A 22,704-nucleotide genomic window follows, 5' to 3' on the forward strand; every position below is an offset into this window, starting at 1 on the left:
AAGATCTATCATAGAAAAATATAAAAAATGGAATATTTCAAATACCTAAACAAATCTTTTTAGAAATGAGCTATAATGTTCGAGGTTCCATGGCTTTCACACACGCCAAAAATAAAAAAATTGTCGCTCGTGGGTCGGATTAGAAATCCGCGTCCGGGGACTTGCTTCCCATCCTAGGGTCCACACACGTGCCAAATATGATCTCGTTTCATTAAACTATGCCATGCTGAGGCCGTTTCCCACCTCATTTCCCCTAAAATTCATAGAACTCCGGACGTGATAGCCCTCTCCGTGAAGGGTTTTTCAAAATAATTGTCATATCCCAGTTTTAACAAACGGAATAGTTACTATGACATATAAAATGATGTCACGCGGCTCCGTGGGATTTTTGGACTTCGTTCAAATTGTCATCTGGCCAAAACAGGACCCCCGGGACATGCGGTATCGCCGTACCGGGCGTGCGGGTGCACCCATTCACGAACAAACTAAACGGACAAAAATTAGCACATATAATGATGCATCGTAGAACTTAAAACATATTTTCCGGAATTTCTGGAGCGACGGATAGTTCACCCCTAGTTCAAATCTGGTCAGTTTCCAGCGGATTCGACGGGACACCGCCGAAGGCCGCATGGGTTCCCAAAATGCTAACGAGTCCACATGTCTTGTGATAGGTGGTGCGTAGGTGGTCTACTATCATCGCACGGAGGTTCCATGTCATACTATCACCACATTTCTTGCAGAGCGGCATCGATCTCCTCTTGGAACCGGTGATGTATTCCGAGATGCTGAATTGTATCCACCAGGAGCATTCTCACCGTCGTGTTGTTGCAGGTCCTGAACAACTCCCGGACGTCCCTCGCGAGCTTTTCAGCCCTTGTGAGCATCCATTCCTCCGACCTCTGCCATGCATATACATCCATTGCTTAACTACTTTTTTGTGGGGTGTTGTTTATAACTTCTAATATAATACCTCTAACTAATATGAAAGTTTTGTTCAGAAACTTGTTACATGGGGTTAACAGACATGATAAAGCAGAAATCAAGGTCGTATGTTGTGCTTTATTATTGACTTGATGAAACAGACAGAATGATATTATTTTTGACATATCCAGAAATCTTCTTTCTTGCAGGTTATTTCGCTGGCTTCACATTGGATTTGTACGTGGTCATGTCTCTAGGTGAAGAAGCTGTGTCAGGCTATGGTTATTGTGTTCGACCATTTTGAAACTGTTCAACCTGTGCAACTGGCTACATATTCCTAGGATCGCGAGTGGGTGACTAGATGAACTATGTATCGCTTTGCTGTTTTTAAGTGATTCGTTCATGTTTCAACCTTTGTGACTCATAAAGTGTAAGTGCTTGAATTTCCATAATGCAATAATTAAGAGATCGTATGCACAGAGAGACCAGGATCGATGTGCCTCCATCTGGATAAAGAAACTTAACTGAAGAGCCTGTGTTTGCACATCAGAGCATGCCACTATAGGAAACGTACAAGGTGTCGACGGTCATTCTCCGTGCCGACAGCTAAATTTCGGGACCGTTAGCACATGCCTCTTTCCGACTAGACCAGCAGGCAAGCCATCGGCACAGAGAGCTCAGCCTGTGCCGATGGCAACCGTTGGCACAATTTCGGCCGTTGGCACAGTGCCTTCGCCATGACGGCAAGGTAATAGCGTCAGGAATGTGCCGACGGCAAGCCATCGGCATAGCTATTTTCCATTTACCACATTAATCTTAGAAAAATCATAAATTAAAATATTATAATTCAGAAAAATATAAATAATATATCAAAATTTTCAGAAAAAAGATATCTATCTTGGAAAAATAATAAACTTGAATATTGCAAATATCTCAAAAAACCTTCTAAAAAATGAGGTATCATGTACAATGTTTCATGGCTTTCACGCCGAACAACCAATGTTATGGCTAGAATCGTCTCATCATTTGTGACAATGTACCCATATTGTGCACACATGTGCATCTTGGGATGACGAGCTTTCATTTTCATCACACCAAAAAGCTATTTTCCATTTTCCGGGTCCCAAAAACGGGGTAGTCTGTGAAGCAACCACCAAATGAAAATTTCACAATGGTACCACCCCATTTTAAAAAAAATGCTAGACCACCTTAAATACAAAATTTCTCAACCGGGGTATCTGCAACATTTCCGTCCACCCCTCATGAAAATAGCAAATTCTTGCCAAGTCAGCAGGAAGTCGGTCAGATTTGAACATGCTCATGGTTTTTTGTAAAAATCATTTTTAGGTTCACAATATGATATTTTCTCAGAGATCCACTGCAAGTTTAGAGAGGCTCATCAACGAAATAAGAATCTTCATGCTCGCCGTTTTGATCATACTGTGAAACGGGCATAAGAAATTTAAAAATGATCAAAACAATGAAAAACCCGTCATATTATGTGACATAGTTGAAAGGAAAAATATCAAACTTAGAATATTGCAAATATCTCAAAAAACCTTCTCATAAATGAGCTATCATGTTCGATATTCCGTGGCTTTCAGCCGAATAACCAATGTTATGGCTAGATTCGTGGCATAGTTTATGATAATGTGCCCATATTGTGCACACATGTGCATATTTAGATGGCGAACAATATTGCTAGAGGAAGCTTTCATTTTCGTCGCACCAAAAAGCTATTTTCCATTCTCCGAGCACCAAAAAGGGATGTTTTGAGAAGCAACCACCAAATCAAAGTTTCACAATGGTACCACCCCATTTTTCAAAAATATTAGTCCACCTTACATACACAATTTCCAACCGGGGTATCTGAAACATTTTTATCCACCCCTCGTGAAAAAGACAAATTCCAGCCAAGTTAGTAGGAAGTTGGTCAGATTTGAACTACATGTACATGATATAAGGCTCATTTTTTTTTGGAAAAAATCAATTTTAGGTTGAAAATATGATATAGATGCCATATTTGGATTCCTCTCATTTTTCTGATCTATTTAGACATATTATTTGTCTAATTCCGATTTACAGATTTTAAAGATATTAATTATTCCATATTAAACAGAAAAGGACAAAAATCATTTTATTATCATTTCAATTTAAGATTAATATTACTTATTCATTTTACATAAGTAATTGTTTGGAATTCAAAAAAAATAAAGAGATGTGACATCAAGGAATAGTGGTTAATAGGGTGACACGGTAGTATTATCAACAAGGTGTCATTTCTCTCATGGAAACTCGTCCGGAAGGAAGAGAGAAATTAAGTGTGAGGATGGGTGACTGACGGGGAAGATTGACCACGAGTAAAATGTAACATGATATTAAGTGTAGTTAGAGTTAAAATGATCCATGCGAGAGATTTAAAAATAATAAAAATTAGTTCTTCTTTTTGAAAAAAATCGAGTTAGAATTGCCAAACGGCTACCGATGGCTGACTTGTGCGGACGGCAAATAAACCTGTGCCGAGACCATATTGTGCCAACTGCGAGGTGCTAAAGGCGGCCGTCGGCAGGATGTGCCGACGGTAATTCTAGCTGTAGTGGCCGTCGGCACCTTGACAGGGTTTCTTGACTGGTTCCGTAGTGCGTATGTAAATTAGACGTGGACCTAATTAAGCCACCGCCTGCCTAGCAAACAACCTAGGTTTCCACCCACATATACATACCTGCAGCGCCGGTGGCTCGAAGGCGATGAAAAAATCACCCCACGGGGAGGGATCAAAGCCGAGTTGCTCTCTCTCAAGAGTGTCAGCCACGCTGGAAGTCGCCATGACAGTTGATCAGCTTGAGAGGGCTTTGCCTTTTTTTTTGGAATGGTGAGAAGGCTTTGCTTTGCGGAGGAGAATGCATGCATGGCATTGAAATATATACAATGATATATACACGTCGGTGGTGTAGGACTGTAGATGCTTAATTTGTTAGGTAGCCAGCGTGGAGAAAATGAAAGCGCCAGACCAGCCCTCGCGAAACGCGTGAGAGACAGTTGACAGTCCATATCAACTTCTCTTAATTTCTCCCTAGCTGGGGTCCAAAATTTCTATTTCTAGCGCTCTAAAATTTCTTCAAATAAAAATTTGCAAGTAGAGGATACACGTATATATGTGTGTGACATTTTTCATACTCAAATTCGAAAGTTTGTAGCTTAGGCAAAACGACAAGTTTCAAATAAAAAGTTTCAAAATTTCTGTAATTTAAAGGTCATGCAACTATATGTAACTTAATACCATAGTAGGTAATATCAGATTCTGGAATATCCATGTTCAAAAAATACATTTTGCTACTTAATTAATGCATCCACCGAAAAATCAAGTTAGCGAACTACTCCTCGGGCCCAAATTAATTGACAGACTGGAACAGCTGAGCTAATAGAAGGGGTGACAATCCATGCTGCATTGAAAGTAGAGTGCTTCATTTTTTTGTCGTTGTTGATTACAACACTAAAATATAATATAATTTAGAAACAATTTAATATCTAGAATGTAGAGTATTTGAGAAAGAATTGAATAGACCTTAGAGAAAGTTCAATTGTATAGCGAACAATTGGCAATAAGCAGCTGCCATTTCATCTATAGTCAACATATAGTATATGTATACAATAGTGAACCTGAATTTGGTGCACATGAGCACTGAGTGCTCCCCGTTTTTAAAATATTTGAAAATTGCACTTCTGGGTTCAAAAAAATCATCAAATTTATTCCATGAATACATACACAAGTCATAAATACTCGTGCGGAGTTTTGATAGAAACTACGTTGTATTTTGAGCTACATGAAAAAAAACTAATTTGTGGTTGTATAGGAGCATATATTTGATAGAAATTTGTCTTTTTTGCATATCTCATAATACAACATATTTATCTCCAAAATTTCTGTAATACCTACGAAATGTTCATAGGTATGTGCGTACTTAATTTAATTTTTTTGGAGTCCAAGAAATGTGATTTTCAAAACTCAAGAGCACTGGTGCTCATAGTTGGCAATAATACTACTTTATCAATATATAGTCCATCACTCTCACAAAGTGCCTATGAGCATATTCTAGAGTTGGCTCTTGGATCATAACCCACCTTCTCTCTTCTCTTATGTTCTCCTTCAACTAGATAAAAAATATGTTATTTTAATCATTATAGTCAGCTGACTAAGATATATTGTACTTGCTCTTATTTATCCAAATTCATCCGTTTATGCTCAGATTTTTTTCAAAAAAATGTCAGAAAATTTGTTCTATGTGTATCTCTATTTACCGAGGTGCTTATGAAATTCGGTTACATCTTCCACTTTTGCACTAGCTTGAAATTAACTAGTAGTCAAGCGCAGCACAATCACACTGGAGTACCTTCTTAGTTCTTAGGGCATGTACAATGGTAAGGAAGGTGTGCCTTCTCTTAGGGGTCCACATCATCTAAAAAGACACTAAATGTAAGTGTTACAATAAATTATCTTTATTATCATCCCTAGCAATAATAAGAATCAATTAAATTTTAGAAGGAAATTGGGTCGCAAAGAGAAATTCTTATTTTATAAGAGATCGTCCCTTAGCTAAGAGAAGATAACCTTCTCTTTTTTCAATCTTTCTCCTTCAGCTAAGAAAAATTTGACGTGGCAACCATAAGAGAAGTCTGACGTCACCCCATTGTGCATGCCCTTACTTTACATATATGTCCCCCGGTGTTCCAATTGTAGCCGTCTAAATGTATCCTCTCCACAGTTACTTTACATATGTTTACTAAGTGTGGTGGTTTTAGTTTGGAGATCAACATGTAGTTCCTCATAGATCGGTAGTTGATGTTTTGCAGTTAACCCCCTGAGTTATTTGAAAATCAGGCCATAGTACAATCTCCTCTAGCTCACACCGCCATTCCAAATCGAGGCATCCATTCGTGAGCAACAAGGCAAGGTCGGCGTCGAGGATGTTAGCCATGGTGGAGCATGGGGTCACATGTTAGCTAGGATAGCTGGCACGGGGGGGGGGGGGAAGCGCATGTGTGAGAAGGCGATCTGGTCATCCGAGGCTTCTGCTGGTCGTACGTGGAACAAGGACAGAAGGAGGCTCGCACGTGCAAGATTGTGGGAAACTACGAAATCACGGCTGCAAAAGGCGGAGACGTCATGTACGTGGAAGATTGTGGGAAACTGTATCAGCGGTTTCTCTAGGGCTAGGCCCCAGCATTGCGAATAGCTAGCGGTGCAGTACGAGATGCCATAAACCGCGACATCTTGGCTGCATTTTGGAGCAAAGTTCGGTGTCACCTCCTCTTGTCGGTCACCTCCCGCGTCCGCACCAACCCAAAATCTCAATTTTCTCAGTTTCCCTTTCGACACCAACGGCGGCGGCAGGGACGCACATCTATCCCACTGGTTGATTTCTTCTACTCCGGTACTAGTCTGTTGCCATTGTCCGGTGGACGAGTCCGTCTTATTTGTCTCTCACACCATATATATATGCGGCCTCGTGTCCATCGTGTGCATGGAATCTTCTCATTCTTCTCTGACCCCGGCTCATCTCCCTCGTTCACCATTGTGGAGTTGAACCATACTCTCATTCTCTACTATATGCCCCCACTGTACATCGACTTAGTCAATACTATGTAGGATCGATTCAGCTAACACTCAGAGCAAGTTGCTATTTTTTCATTGTATGGGTCATAATCAGAGGTTTAGAGGGATCCATATCACTTTTAGGAGATCCATAGAGATGGTTTCTCTCTATTTTAAACAAGTCTTGTTTTCAATTGGAGTTGTTAGAGGAGCGATGATCAAGCCACCTATTGGTCACACACCTCCCATGGTAAAAAAAAAGGTACATATGATGGTCATATTTCAGAGTGAGCACTAATACTCATCAAACGGATACTATGATCAGAAACAAGACTCTATGTTCATCTCTTGACATGATTGTATTGGGGCTATCGACGGTACTCATGTGACTACTAAAGTGTCAAAATAATAATCTTAAACATACAGGGAAGGAAGCAGTACACTAGCTAAAATAGTAGTGTTCAACATACAGGCGAAGTAAGAACTACACTAGAAGTTCTAGATTAACTATAGATAACATGAAAATATGCTATAGCCAGCAGTTGGTTGGACTATTATTCTTGCTCTTAGCAAATTGCTCTTCTTGGAGTTCACTGCAGCAGCTAGCTTTGTTTTCAGCTTACATTGACCAAATAGCAGATTGCAAAATACTACCTCCATTTTCGTTTATAGAAATATTTATTGAGAACTATGATATATTATATGAACTTAATTTTTTTTTGAAAACCTCTGATAGTAGGAAAGGATCGTACTGTCTTTCCCTTTTCATTAAAAATAGTTACATAATCAATTTTTGACAAGTGGAGTTGAACGCTAAAAACACACTATAAAGAATCTAGGAAGCAGTCAATAAAAGGGTGCATAGAGTATTTGGTCCTATGAACCAAAAGCACTAAGTCTGACTTTAATCTGCCCACTAGGCTAGAGAATCAGGGACAATACCGTGGAAAAACCAATTGTTCTTTTCCTTGCACAGGTTCTAAGCAGCTATCATAAAGATTTCCATAAACATGAGCTTAGTCCATTTTCTCCTGCCTCTTGAACAATCTATAAACCTGTCTCCATGTCGTTTCCACGGTAAACCAATCTGAGTTCAACATTCTTGACTGAAATCACACTGAAAAAAATATGCTCTAGAGTTTCCACGTGTGGGATTTCACAGAGTAGGCATGAGTAATCTTTCCCAATATTCTATGGTGTGTTTGGTAGTATGGTGGATACAGATTTTCCAACCTGATCCTAGATTTCTCTTTTTTTGTTGTTTGCTGCTCGGCCAACAGAGCATTGCCCACCTCATATGAATAAGGAATCTCAGTCATGCCCGGTTGAGAAGCTCAAATCGAGCTTCTCAACTCGACTGAGCTGAGTCCATGCCCGCACAGAGGGAAAAAGGCTCACGTGACCTATTAGGGGTCATGGCCCCGCATGGAGGGAGCTCCTCGTTTCTCCACCGCACCCTTCTTTTTCTCGACCTCTCCATCGGACCACCCCGAGCTCCAGCCCGACGGCCCCATGGAACACTCCCCGGGCTCCGCTCGAGCTCTTCTGCCCTTCTCGTCGCCCTGGCGCCGTCCCTAGTTATCCTCGCTCGTCCGGCGGTGCCTCCGCTGCTGGAGCCAGCCCCTATGCTCCGCGTCGTGCTCCAACCCGAGCTCCGTCTTGAGCTCCGGCAGTGCCTGGTGCTCCTCCACTGTCGAGCTCATCCCTGAGTTCCACCCCTAGCTCACCACCTCTGGTCGAAATCGGCCCGAGATTCATCTCAATCGGGATATGAGAACTCAATTTCTTTTTTTTTCTTTAAGGACCTTCGTGTAAAACTTGGACCTTAGCATCTCTGAACACATACCAACTCAACAAACAACATCTCAATTCAGCATGTATCAACAAACCCGAGCTACCAAACACATGCAAAAATCTCAACTCAACTTGGCTAGGGTCAACATTTATAAGAAGAGATAGAGAATCTATGTCCACCCAGGCTACCAAACACACACATAGTGTCTACGCTCGAGCTACACCTGGGCATTCTTCGGGCCGGGCCAGGTTTCGGGCCAAGCCCGAAAAAGCCCGAATTTTCCAGCCCCGAGCCCAGCCCAGCCCGATGTTCGGGCTTGCAAATCGGGCCCAAACCCGGCCCGAACTGACAAAAAACCCGGCCCAGCCCGACAAGCCCGGCCCGAACTAGGCTAAAATTCTGTTTTCTTCAAGCCCGAGCCCGGCCCGACCTTCGGGCTCCAAAATCAGGCCCGAACCCGGCCCGACATGCAAGCAAGGCCCGGCCCGGGCTGGTCGGGTCGGGCTGTCCGGGCCGGGCTGCCCATGCCCAGCTGTAGCTCGAGCATGTTCCTGGTATTAAGACGGTCAAAGAAAAGCAATCCACACAAAAAAAACTTCACTCTAGGAGTTCATTTATACTTCCAAACCCATTTGAAAGCTGGGTGTGGTATATGATCCTTGAAACAAAATGTATAGAAATTACTCGAGGTATATGATTCAGTACCCATGTATATGTCCAATTGTCCGGTCTTTGTGAGAGGTTTGAATCTGCAAGACCTCATTTGATTTCTGCCATTGCTTCTAGGGATAAAGGTAGATAGAAAATTTCAGAGAGATGTGTGCCAGAGAGAAAGGCTCCAACACAGATATCTTAGAGCATAAGAAAAGTCTCGTGGGAATCTTTCATCGGCTAGCTCCTCGAGCCACAAACCTTTCCAGGACAAGACTAAAGAGCCATCGCCTATCCGGCGGCACGATGTTACAGCTATGAAAATGGGCAGAAATTTCTAGATTTCCTTCCACCAAGGTGATCCACATGGATCCGAGGAGGCACGACGTACTTTATTCTGATAATAGGTATTCCACATGTCAGGTCCTATTCGAAGAAAAAAAGAAAAAGAGATGCTATAATAGCACAATTCGACTTGGGTTCATCGCACCCGAAGTATCCCGGCCGCGGCCGGCGCCCTTCCTACTGGCCGGAGCGCGTGGCTTTGCTTCCTCGGCTATAGCACGGTGGATTCTACCAGCGATATCGCTAGCTGCTCTCTTCCTCGTAAGTCTCCTCCTCCTCCTCCCTCGAGGGCAGGCAACGAACTTCCTCAGCCGTGCTCTGCGGATCCGTTGTTGGGGCTGCATCTCGCAGCCCCTTCTCTCTTCTTCTTTCTTGAGTTTTCCTGATCTTTCTCGTGTGTGTGTTCATGAGAGCAAGAGAGAGTCGAGAGGTAGAAGAAGAAGAGAGAAGGGGCTGCGAGATGCAGCCCCAACATTTGGCATCAGAGCCATGAAGATCTACTGTGGCGGCGCGGCGCATTCCATGGGAGATGGAGGCCAGCTGCGCGACGTGGCTGGTGTTGGCGCTATGCTGCTGGATGGGCATGGCGTGGTGCTCGGCGTCGAGAAGGCGTCGTCCACGTCAAGAGAAGGCCGCGGTGTGAAGCTGCGGCGACAAGGCGATGGCGGTATGATGCCGCTGAAGCCGGCAACGGTGGCGTCGGCGAACTCCATGCGAGGTGGAGGTCGACGTCACGAAGCGGAGGCTGTTGGTGGTGCGATGCCGCTAGATGCCGGTTGTGGTGCGATGCCACACTAGGAGGAGATGGCGGTGTGATGCTGCAAGGAGATGGCGGCGGTGAGATGCTGCCACGTGAAGGCGACGGTGTGATGTCATTCTGAGGAGATTGTGGTGTGATACCACTGAGAAGATGCACGGTGGTGCGAGGCCGTCAGGAGGATCGGCGTCATGCCGGTCAGAGGTGGCGTGATGCCATCCACGACGAAGACGACAAGGCGATGCCAGTGCGACGAGACGACGACCATGAAGGCCGTCCCTAGTTTGAAGCTCCATGAGAATTGGAGAATCAAGATTAAGGGGGGAAATGTTAGGTCTAATCTTGATTAGCCTTTTTGATTTGCATTGTTAGCTGCATGTAGTATGGCTAGGTTCCAGTCGGTGCTGTGGTGAGATGCCGGAGATGGCCGTGTGAAGGGGCGTGCATGGCGAGATGGCGCCGGTGGTGGCGTGAAGCTGCTGCACATGTGCTGGGGACGTTGCATGCCAAGTTCGGGTGTGTTTGCCGAGTGAGGCCTGGAGTGAATCCAGGAAGTGTTAGTGCCATTAGTTAGTGGAGTAGTGGGTCAGAGAGTGGCGTGAGTTGCGTGGCAGAAGTGCCTAAACTTGGTGTATATATACTGCATTGAGATGAATGGAAAAAGTGGTTCGTGACGGCTGAAGAGAAAAGATGTAGCCTCTCTCGTACACCATGGATAGAATTCCTCTTGGCAAAGACACCCGAACTTGGCATGAAACGTCCCCAGCACATGTGCAGCAGCTTCACGCCACCACCGGCGCCATCTCGCCATGCACGCCCCTTCACACGGCCATCTCCGGCATCTCACCACAGCACCGACTGGAACCTAGCCATACTACATGCAGCTAACAATGCAAATCAAAAAGGCTAATCAAGATTAGACCTAACATCCGTGTGCCATTGCCAGAGCGAGAACCCCACCTGCATGCAGTGCCACCACACCACCTGCAGGGCTGCAGGGCGCTAGCGGGCGAGGTAGAGCTGCTTCTCGTGGCTCCTTGCGCCGCGCTAGCTTCTCGTGCATATATCCGCCCTGTGCTGCCACTTGGACAGATCGCTCCGGCGGCGCTCCGGCGAGGGTTTAGGTGGTCGCGCGCTGCTCCCGGAAGGAAAGGTTTAGTGGTGTACTACTAGACCTAGACTGCACGAAACGAGGCCCTGCTTTACGCCTCCGCGTTCAGGTAGCGGCCGGAGCCGGAGTCAAATGGTAACTGAGAAGCGGGACCCACCCACGGCGAGCTTTGCTTCGCTCGCTCGCTTCGCGGAGACGGAGATTATAATGGTACGCGCGCAAATCATAATATGCTCTTTGTAAACACACTCCACTTTTTGTTTGATAACTTTAATATTTTCTCTCCATCTTAATCACCTCTCTTATTTGTTCATTTATCAGTTGCACTGACACTAAATCACATTGTGCAGATGGCAAAAAAAAAATTCAGGTCCTTCTGAATATTGGTGGAACACAGAGGGTTTCAAGACTGCAGATGGCTGAGTCTGTTGCTGATGTTCATGGATATAGCCACTCTACAATCAAATATGTTCATGCATCGTCGGTATCAACCCTTCCTCTCCTCTATCCTACTGTTCATGTGGACTGTTCTCAGAGTTCATAATGCAATGAGTTCATTTCAAGAATTTTATATTGATATGGCCCTTTACCATTGACTGATGGCCCTCTCACCTTGGGATGGTTGTTCTAACGCCTAAACTATGTCAGCTTCTTTTTAGTCGACAAAGTGAAGGCTGCATCAACTTTATGATTTTCGTGTCAACTATTTAGAAGAAAGTACAGCAGGGGAAACACTAAGTTGAACAGTGCAAAGGGACATAAAAAGATCCATGCATAGAAAACTAAATTTTACTAGCCAAACAGTTCTACTCCCTTGATCCAAAGTGTTAGAGCTTTAGTTCAGTTTGGTCCAAAATTGAACTAAAGCTCCGATACTCATTATGGATCGAAGGGAGTGGTATATATTGATGATCTAGAAAATATGTATATATGAGGTGAACACAATTCCATGACAAACAACACAAAACATAACAACGCACTTCCCAACTTCCATTAATAAGAACGTAACAATGTTCCCACCATTCCCAATTCAACAAAGTGCAACCCATATAGCCGAGGTGCACTAAACAACTAACAGAAACAGATTTTAGCAGAGACCAAAGATGGGAACAAGAAACTGAATTCACTGTAACCTAACAACCACCAACACTTGTCCACAATGACAGACTTTTCAGACAAATGCTAGTCTTCAGACACGAACATCAGGGCCAATCTCACATCTTAGTCACTATCACTGGAAGCTGCACAAAAAGGAGAAGGCACAGTAAGTTTGATTCGAATATGTTATCAGTTGACATAAGGTAGGAATTTCAAATATCTTGGATTGCAGTTTTTGTAGAGGAACTATCCGGCAGCCTGACAAAAAATGGTTTGTTGCTAACGGAAGAGTTCATCTTTTTTAGGGCAACACCACCACAAATATGACCATTCAGAGAGGCCGCAAGACTGAAGAAGGCTTCATGCTTGAAACAAGTGTGGAACGCATGTAATTTGGGTAACAATCTCTGTTATAACACAACTGACTGACAGAAAGGCCCGAACAACAGTAAATACAGCAAGGAAAAGGCAGCCCTTTCAGGATAGATGCGTGGTACTCCACTGTACTACCTCTGTCCCAAAAATATAAGATGTTTTGGTAGGTTGTTTTAACCTAACCAGACATCTTATATCTTATATTTTTGAACAAAGGTAGTAAGTACCTTCTACCCTCTATCTACTCTTAGTACCAACTGAATGAGAACAGAGCTAAAATGGATTTCAAGATGAGAACGGTTAAACAGTTAATACATAAGAAACAATTTTTATACTGAAAACAATAAAGAGAAGAGAATCAAAAATAAATGATTTTTATGTATGGTACAGATTAATAGGCATATCAGAAATGTGTACTAACCATAATTGACAGAAGAAAATTACAGCCATTCTAAACTCCATCATTAGGTGTTTCAAGAAGAGTGGTGCCTCAAGGGCCCAACCCTCTGCACAACTGACGAGGACTGATCGATGCAGGTTCATGATCGTCGTCAGCGTTTGGTTGTCCTGCCATATCTTGTGGTTGTTGAATATTCCTTAATCACATGAGCGGTGTTAATCACTGCTCAAGACATCTCTCTCTTTTGGTCTTGTCTTTTTTCTAGGTAATTTAGCTGGTTGTACATGTGAAATGCTTTCTTGCATGGTTAGGTGGCTATCCCTTGTGTATGGACAGTCGTCGATGTGGCAAAGCTGGAATTGTAGCTTAAGCATTCACTACATATCTTTTTTTTCAATATAAAAGCATTCACTACATATCTTTGTATAATGGTCAAATAAATGATCTGGACTGCATTTTACTTATTTTTCTACTCAACTAAGGCGTGTCGGTTTTGGTTGGTTGGCCTGTGAGATCTTGTGTTCGTTGGAGGGCTCCCATCTGCCGATCGAAAGGAAGAGGCAACATGTGAATGAATCTTCTTTAATCACATGAGCAGGTGTTAATCAACTACTTAATATACATTTCTTTTTGCACAACTTGTTGGCCATGTTTTCAGAAATGGGGTGAAACAAATATATTGTCCTTGGATATCGTGGTTGGACAGAGTAAAGAAAGGGTGATATTCCCAAACAAGGAATACTCAACTTCCAGAAATAATATATTAAACGTATGTCCATTGTTCACCAACTCATGGTTATAATGTCAAAGTACATAAAACAGATCTTTCAGACAACAAACAACTAAGTGAGCTATATGCAAGCACATTAACTCATGCTCCACACTACGTCCAACCTTAATAAATTGTTGGCATCAAATATACCGATTCAACCCAAATTTAAGCAACAGCAAACTACACTAGTGTGTGTAGTTCAGAGATGCCAGCAAATGCATACAGTAAACGACTAGTGCTAGTTACAAGGATAATAAACCAAACATGGTTATTTTAGCGGCACATCAAAAGGTAAACTTTCAGGCATATTTTCAGAGAACAAGTGCAGGACAATCTGATCCCCTTTCTCCATTGAACTTCTAATTATGCGAAAGGGGACGGCCTTATCGCTACATGTGGACTTCCGACATTCCGCATGGTACTTGAAAATAACATCCAAAGAACTCGTCACGCAAGACGACGAGGAGGGTGCCTCGTGAGCTGGAGACGCAGTGGAAAGAGCAGCAAGACGGACGGTCATCAGATCCCTGGAAGTGTAGGCATTAGAAGGTTCAACATGAGCTATTTTTCCGAACAGCTATAAATAAACAACACTACTATCGACGGACTCCCCTGGCTGAAAACTATACTTTCCTCATGTACAAATTGGACAATTTTACCATGTGATTCACCATCGAAGAAAGGAACCACAGATAGCAAAGCGTTGTTGATATAGGAGTAGAGATAAAATTTTCATTTTTCGCCCTTACGGTTGATGAAAATGTTTTCAGTATAGAAAGTCTTAACACAATGTAATATTTTTTTCCTTAAACATTTGGTAGAAACGTTAAAAGCAACCAATTCATGAGCAAACTGCACTATATTAGTTAAGAGAAGTTGGGCTTTAGCATTAAGGTACCCTCTTAACGTCAAAACAATAAAATACCTTGTGTTGCAACTCGATTAACTCATTTTCTAACTTTCCAGCCTTTTTTTGCGTCAACCTGCCTCTTTGTTGGGCCAGTTCAATGCCCATAGCACGTTCAGCGAATTTTAGCGAATCAACGGTTTCTGCAAGATCATTGTCGGATGGACTTATCTGCACAACCAATAGCGCTTTCGAATCGCCTCCTGTTACAAATGTTCCACAAGAACACAAAAGAACAAATTAAGAAAGAAATCCATTGTTGAAACGGCTTTCTTTAGGAATTCAGATGGTTGTCTAAAAAGTCCTGTAGCAAGTAAGTCAGCTTGGAATCCCTGTTTCCGAAATGATATGAGAATAGTTCACCAAAAGAGCATAGATGCAAACTTGTTGGTTGAAACTACAAACCTGTAAGGGATGTGGCTGTGGCTGGAAGCGAGTGCTGCGATGACATTGCCCAAAGCAAAAGGCGACCTGTTTATGATCTTTGCTTCTTCAAGCCGGTCACCTTGCGCACCAGTCTTCGCATTGCGCTCACTTCTAGCCAAATCTACTAGCCAGAGCTTGCTCTTAGTGCAGACATTATTTATCAGCTTCTTCGCGCTCATTGTGATGCAAAGCATGCTAAAAAGAGATATAAAAGGGTCTGAATACATTGACAAGAAGCAAGCAATCTAAATAAAAAATGAAATTGATTAGTGTGTTAGCGACTGCTATGCTCATTCACATCAGTTGACCCTACAGCCCTGGAATTGCTTCGACTTTGTAAGATATCCCAAGTGTCATCTATGTTATCTACCTCTCTCTCGGCTATTCCAGGGACGTAATGTGATCCATCACTTGCTGTTTTTATTTCCAACCTGCATACACACATTATCAAGAGGATATACAATTGGGAAAAAAATAAAGGGTGGAAAGGAAAATGATTTTACTTTTTTGGTGACGTCATGGATGGTGAAAGCAGGTCTCTTATGTTCTTGTTGTAGACCTCCAACATACTGACAGATATGTTGTACATAAAGAACTGTTTCTTATTGTCGGTAAAGCTAAATAACTCTCTGAGGGTTCTATAGTTTACACCACTATTTTGCTCGGTTCCTTCCATTGTAAAGGGTTTTCCTTTTCCGGTTTGTCCATATGCTAAGATGCATACATTGTATCCATCTAACACAGAGGTGACCAGTGAAGATGCATCCGAGTATATCTTAGCTGTTAATGAATAGAACCCATATATTAGATGTCAACAACAACATTAAAGCATTTTTCCCAACAAGTTGGGTAGGCTAGATATGAAACCCAACACAAACATAAGGAAACCAAAAAGACGAGAAAAAGTAAAACAGAGAACAAGTAAACTACGATTGCTGATTTCCATGCGGTCCTATCAAGAGCCAAACAGAGAAAAAGTTTTGTAGCAAGTAAGTCAGCTTGGAATCCCTCTTTCCGAAATGATATGAGAATAGTTCACCAAAAGAGCATAGATGCAAACTTGTTGGTTGAAACTACAAACCTCTCAGGGATGTGGCTGTGATTGGAAGCAAGTGCTACGATGACATTGCCAAAAGCAAAAAAGCGACATGTTTATGTTATTTGCTTCTTCAAGCCGGTCACCTTGCGGCATTGTGCTCACTTCTAGTGGATTAGGGTTGATCTGATCCTGTAGGCTTCGAGTGGATTTAAGAGGGACCAAAATTTATACTAGACTTTTGTACTTTTACATAACTTAGAGTTATTATTGTACATTCTTAACGAGTATAATTCTATGTTACTTATTTGGATACTTAACGAAAGAACTTGAAATGTTGCTAAATATTAGCTATAGTTTTACTTTGTATACAATTTGCAGTGAGGCATTGTAAAATACTCTTGCCTTGTGCTAAATTTAAACCAAAGTTTCCTTCTTCAATCTTTTTTTGCCAATTGCACATTCTCTATAGTGTATATGTATTTATGAAAATACCTCTGAGGCATACTATTTAATAAATACCTTAATACTTCCTTCGTCCCAAATTAATCGATTCAGATTTATCTACATGCGTTTTAGTGTGTAGATACATCCGAGTCTAGATGCATCTAAGTAAATTGATTTGGAACGGATGGAGTAGCATTTTCTCGTGTAGTGTGTATTATTAGGTAAGTATATTTATGTAACTTTATAATGATTATATAAAATCTTTTGTGGTCAAATATGTCTTCTTACATTGGATTCAATTATAGTGCAAAATACCCATTGATGAAAAAAATGCCTAAATATAGTTACATCGATATACATAAAATTTGATTAATGGTTATATTTGCATGCAATATGCTTGGTATCAACTGGTGTATGCAAGTGCTCCCAACAAATTTTGAAAAAAAGAAGTCTCACACACAATTAAACAAGAAAATTTTAGTTTACTTGATTTCAACACGATTTCCATCCGAGAGAGACTCGTTAGCTTGGCTTGTTCTTACATTAGTCAACATTAAGCGATTTTCCAAAACCTGGGTCCTGTTGAACCTGATTAGAACAATCCCGAATTCGACTATACTTAGAAATTTCATTAAGTTACATGGTGTCCAACCCAAGTTATAGAAATTTTGGGAGGGGTCAAATTCCTTCATACTATTCATCGGAAACTTGTCAATTTTTCCCTAAGGTACATATTTTTGAATTTGGGTACGAAATTTGGCACGCACATACATACGTGCATCCTCTACATGCAAAAAAATTATTTAGAATTTTTGGAGGTACGGAAATACGAAATAAGCAACGCTACAGTGATCAGGGATCACTAGCGCCTAGGTGCTGCTACGCATTTCCGTAGTCAACATGAGTGTCTTTCAGTATGATGATGCTCTTTGAATAACGGGTCTCAAGCTTCAGGGTGAAAAAACCTATATGTCTTGTCATGATTTTGTGAAAACCCCTATGTCATTCCCTTCTAAAATAAATTTCTTGGAGATTTCTCGAGCTTACTTCTCAAGGGTGAAAAATCTTGATCTGAGCTTTAGTGGTTAGAACTGGTGATTGCAGTGCTTGAACGCCATTCCCTTTCATGGAGGCACTGCTTTTGGGAAACCTTTGTCACAATTTGTGTGTTCTTAAGGTAGTTGTTGATGATGTTTCCTTCTTGAAAACAACATTCGTACTCTTTTTCCTTCTTCTTGTTTTTTAAATAAATTGGCCAGGTACATATTAATGTCATAACTACTCTTAACATTGCGCCATTGCAGATGCCAGGTTATCTTCATATCAACTTGATTTAAAACATTCCATTTATCCAGAAAAAACATAGAAGTTCAATCCTTTGTTAGAGATGTTTATTTTAGAAGTAAACACGGCCTTTATTCAATAATCATCACTTGTACATTGGAGTCGATCCATGGCTCAACGAGTCAAACATGTTGGCAACCGACAACTTATCTCTCTTAATCCGGTCATGCGAGAAATACAGAGCATTACGAACCAGGTTATGAGCGTCTTGGTTGTTCTCTCTACGTTCAAAAACAAAAGTAACTAAAGGAAAAGAAAAGGAATAGTGTTTACCAAAAGAAAAACTCTCTTTCTACTATCTATTTCTCTAAGGATAGAAGTATAATGACACAAACTTCCTTCATTAATGTTGTGAATCACATCCTTAGCATGAGAGGCAACCCTACCAACAGAAAAAAATACTCCATAGGAAAAATATACTGAGCGAATGTGAGCCCAGTCCCATGGAGCGGATGAATTGGCAAACTGCTGATCTTCCAAGCAACGGCGGCGGCGGTTGGAAACTGCTAGATGTAAAGTTGCCACATCGCAACTTCGAGGTGGTCTGGTATGCAAGTATAATGCCGCGTTGTATTGGCCTTCGGAAAAAAAAAAGCAAGGTATTATTCAGATTTTGCCTTTTTAAATTTTGGAATTAAAAAAAGGCACATATAGATCTCAATCAACTTAGATTTAACTAAATCTCAGAGTCAATGTAACTTTATTAAGTTTCAGTTAGAAACAAGTTTTACCTCATGTGCAACTCATATGCCAGCACAAATATTAAAGCAAATTCAATTATATAAGTGTAAGCCTCTTTCTTCGAATACTAGGTTCTTAGAGCGAGGGGCTTGCTGCAAATTGTATTCTTGCCACTTTGATGGATGGTTCTCTGGGCCCCTCCTTACAAAAAAAAGTAGTTTGAATTTGCATCCCTCGTTTCTACCATCGCCTATAGAGATGCGTGGCAGGGAGAAAGGCTTCAACGAAGATATCTTATATCGCCTCCGGACAGAGAATTTTTTTTTTCTTACATTGGTTTTTTTTTTTGCTTCAATGTCAAGTCCTGTTCGGAAGAAGAAGAAAAAAGAGACGCTGTGCACAATTCGATTTAGGTTCGAACGAGAACCAACTGTGGTTGGGTGGTTAGGAGGGTAGTGGCACCTTCAGCCCACCAGAGTTCAAACCTCGGTTCTGTTTCGTTAAAGCGGAACATTCTTCAGTGGAAAGTGGCGTTCCCGTCGACTACGAGGACCCGTTGGATGAAGTTTTTCTTAAACGCAATCTCTCGAAGGTGGTTCATAGGGGTGTCTGTGCGTATATGCAAACGTCTGAACTGTGTTTCGTAAAAAAAAAAAAAAAAATTGGGTTCGAATCAGGGGGTGTTTGGTGTGGCTTTTTTTGGCTTTTGGCTTTGGCAAAAGCCACCAAAAGCACCTAAATAGGTGCTTTTTTTGGCTTTTGGATTTTGGAAGCCAAAAATAAAGATCATATTCTTTTGGCTTCCAAAATCCAAAGCCAAAAAAAGACTCTATTTAGAGTAGCATGGCTAGTGCCTAAAGCCAAAAAAAGCCGCACCAAACACCCCCTCAAACATCTCACCAGAAGCAGACGTAGCCCGGCGCCCTTCCTATTGGCCGGAGCGCGTGGCTCCTTTTGTCCCTTTTTTCCCACCCCGACTTCCGTCCACAACGCCATCCTCGCCTCGCCGGCACCCTCCTCACCGCCCGCCAGGAACGCCTCCGCCCTCCGCCCAGCGAACTCGCCTCCCCCGGCCACCCCCGCCCGCCGCCCGCGCGCGCCGTCCTCCCGAACCACCGGTGAGCCTTCTCCGACCTCCTCCTCCTCCTTTTCTCGATCGCTTGCGGTGAACGGGCCGGATTATCATTACCAGATCTCGACCCCGTTCCGCCATCCGCTCGGTGGCCCCTGCCTCTCGGATACCTCTCCCTCATCGATCGGCTTGCTCTGTTGCTGCGGGACGAGCGGCCAATCGGAGGTTTGTCGATTCCCGTCTCCCGCCGCGTTCCGCCGCTAGCTCGTCAAGGATTCGGGTACTCGACTCGTAGGTCCCATCGAATTCCACCGACGGTTTTGTTGCGGGAACCGCCCAAGTGCTGTGCCCAATTTCTGTGGGCAAATCCACACCTGAACGACAAACCTCCCTCCTAACGGAGAGGCAAAGGATCTCCCTGCCCATGGACACGCATAACATTAGGGAAATTGCTGCTTATTATTCTCGTCAAATAACTTGGGCTCACTACGTGTACTCAATAAAACCTGGGAACCTCGTTTTCCTTAGGGCATGTACAACAGTGTTGATTTTTTGCGAGGTTGAAGAGAGAGAACCAAGGTTTCTGTAATTCTACAGACGGTCGATAGCCTAAAAATTTGCTACTGACATAGTACGCCTGTTTACCCGTTGCATGAGATGGCGTCGGTGTACCTGTGGCCACAAAGGAAATCCCCATACACCGGTTTCCACAAATCACGGATACAAATGCTAACCGCTTCATTGCTCGTATCTGGAAGAGGTGTCTGTACTGCTGTCTGTACATGACGTGGAGAATTGCTATAGTCATCAGCCGACGGAACTAATGTACATGCCCTTAGCCCGGTGCGACTGGCCGTAGGAAGTTTAACTGGAGGATGGCATTTTTTTTTCCATACTCGACTGTTGGTCGATGATGAAATGCGGTTACTGATTCTGTCCGCGTGATTAGATACCGGACACTCGGTTGATTGGTCAGACGAGACGCGAAGCGCCTAGGTGGAAATGGAATGCAAGGCGAGTTAGACAGGGAAAACAACGACATGGTGGCGACCAGACCGTTGATGCTCTAATCGACATCCGAGCTGAGCAGTTCTGGGTCTGCTTATTGTTCATACCATCGTTGAGCAAACAAATCGAGGGTGTCGTACCAGATATTGCCGTTTCTGATGGTGGATTTCGAGCTGTAATGTAGCGGTATGGCAAACATACCGGATGGTGTGTCATTTCTCTGTTTTCCTTGTAATTTGTCTTGTTTACATTGCACTGTAGAATGGGATGTTTGCGGTCCTAAATAGTCTCCAGCAATCAGCTGCCTAGTGCTTAAGCAAATGAAATTTACCACGGTAGTAGTGTACCAGAAAACTTTATGTTATGCTCACACAGTCTGTTGTGACCTCACTGCATGCTAATATCTATATGTTCACAATCTTCTGCACATTAATATCTATATATCTACTTATCCACTTGGCATGGCTTCTATTTTAACTCTGCTTCTTCTTTGCAGTCATGTATGATAACTACAGGAACCCCCATCCTCCTGGGATGCAGATGCCCCCGCCAAATCCTCAGCCTGGCCAGTTCGACAATACACTTTATGGCCCGGGCTCGGGTCTAATTAAAACTGGGTTAGGACTATACGGGGAGAAGTTCCTCGGCTCCAGCTCAGAATTCATGCAAAGCAATGTAAGGAGCCTCCCTAAGAACCTTGTATCCTGTCCTGTGTGTTTGAATCGCTCGTGTACCATCTCTAAGCTGTGGACTGTGCTCTTGCAGATCAGTAGATACTTCTCCAACCCACAGTATTACTTCCATGTCAATGATCAGTATGTCAGGAACAAGTTGAAAGTCATACTGTTTCCGTTCCTTCACAGGGTATATTTTCTTCCCAGCTTCACTGGGTATCTATCTGGTTCTTCTATCTGTTGTAGTATACTGAAATAGAAGTGTTTGCGATGCCATTTCAGGGGCACTGGACTCGGATAAGTGAGCCTGTGGGTGGCCGCTTGTCGTACAAGCCTCCAATGTATGACATAAATGCGCCAGACCTGTACATCCCTTTCATGGCATTTGGTACCTTCATCGTCCTCGCGGGCTTCACATTAGGCTTCATGGGAAAGTGAGTTTCCTTTCTCCTACTTCCTTAGGCAGCAAAGCACCCACACTTCAAAAACCCGGTGTTCCTAAAGCACTTTGATTGATATCCATCCATGCAGATTCACTCCAGAAGCAATAAACCTTCAGTTCACAAGGGGGCTGATAGGGTGGGGCCTACAGATCGTGTTCCTGAAAGGGCTGCTCTACTCGATGGGCGGAGGCGAGGTGCCGCTGCTTGACCTGGTGGCCTACAGTGGGTACCTGTTTGCGGGACTCTCCCTCGCCATCGCCGCGAGGCTCCTGTGGGCGTACTCGTACTACGTGATGGTACCGTGGATGAGCCTGTGCATGGGGGTATTCCTGGTGAGGACGATGAAGCGGGTGCTCTTTGCGGAGACAAGGGGCAGTGAGAGGCACTCGACGCGGCAGCACTACTTCCTGCTATTTATGGCGATCGTGCAGTTCCCCTTGTTCTTCTGGCTCGGCAACATAGGCGCGTAGGATAGTTACTTTTAGGTGCATTCAATAGCATCACATATGTTTATTGACAGGCTTGAGACTGGTTATGTAAAGTTCTGATTTTTTTTTTTTGAGATGTAAGTTCTGAATTTTGGAGGTAGTCAATCTTGTAGTAAGTATGTTTGTTGGAATAGCCTGGAGTATATATAAAAAATTCTGCCTTCCCAATGTAAATACAAATGTTGATTTTACAGTGATTAAGTTTACATCAATTGATTATTATTTGGAATGTTATATGGATCTTCATTTTTTGGCAGCAACGTGATTGGATCTATTCTCAATAAAGCATGTATGTCTTGTGTAATTATCAGCAATAGATTTACTATAAATATGGAGGGTTGAGATACTTGATACTTG

General features: G+C 42.8%; 2 protein-coding genes across 2 annotated transcripts; one reads left to right on the forward strand and one right to left on the reverse strand.

Moving 5' to 3' along the window:
* Positions 1 to 725: 725 nt before the first annotated feature.
* LOC124652845 ((S)-beta-bisabolene synthase-like) lies at positions 726 to 3,778 on the reverse strand. Its single transcript, XM_047191890.1, has 2 exons — positions 3,647 to 3,778; positions 726 to 902 (listed from the first exon to the last, which is right to left on the reverse strand). Exons 1-2 carry the CDS (start codon positions 3,749 to 3,751, stop codon positions 726 to 728), a joined length of 282 nt encoding a protein of 93 aa, XP_047047846.1. The 5' UTR covers positions 3,752 to 3,778.
* Positions 3,779 to 19,737: 15,959 nt separating this feature from the next.
* On the forward strand, positions 19,738 to 22,581 carry LOC124683563 (protein YIF1B-like). Its single transcript, XM_047218057.1, has 5 exons — positions 19,738 to 19,780; positions 21,239 to 21,417; positions 21,508 to 21,606; positions 21,699 to 21,850; positions 21,948 to 22,581. The coding sequence occupies exons 2-5, from the start codon at positions 21,241 to 21,243 to the stop codon at positions 22,327 to 22,329; spliced, it is 810 nt and encodes a 269-aa protein (XP_047074013.1). The 5' UTR covers positions 19,738 to 19,780; positions 21,239 to 21,240; the 3' UTR covers positions 22,330 to 22,581.
* Positions 22,582 to 22,704: the final 123 nt, after the last annotated feature.

Source organism: Lolium rigidum, chromosome 1, assembly GCF_022539505.1.
Source record: "Lolium rigidum isolate FL_2022 chromosome 1, APGP_CSIRO_Lrig_0.1, whole genome shotgun sequence".
Taxonomy (NCBI): domain Eukaryota; kingdom Viridiplantae; phylum Streptophyta; class Magnoliopsida; order Poales; family Poaceae; genus Lolium; species Lolium rigidum.

Coding starts and splice junctions, on each gene's coding strand:
- LOC124652845 (XM_047191890.1), bottom strand. CDS start 3,751: ATGGCGACTTCCAGCGTGGCTGACACTCTTGAGAGAGAGCAACTCGGC. Junction 903..3,646: donor TCGAGCCACCGGCGCTGCAG/GTATGTATATGT, acceptor TATGCATGGCAG/AGGTCGGAGGAATGGATGCT.
- LOC124683563 (XM_047218057.1), top strand. CDS start 21,241: ATGTATGATAACTACAGGAACCCCCATCCTCCTGGGATGCAGATGCCC. Junction 21,607..21,698: donor TGTTTCCGTTCCTTCACAGG/GTATATTTTCTT, acceptor ATGCCATTTCAG/GGGCACTGGACTCGGATAAG. Junction 21,851..21,947: donor ACATTAGGCTTCATGGGAAA/GTGAGTTTCCTT, acceptor CCATCCATGCAG/ATTCACTCCAGAAGCAATAA.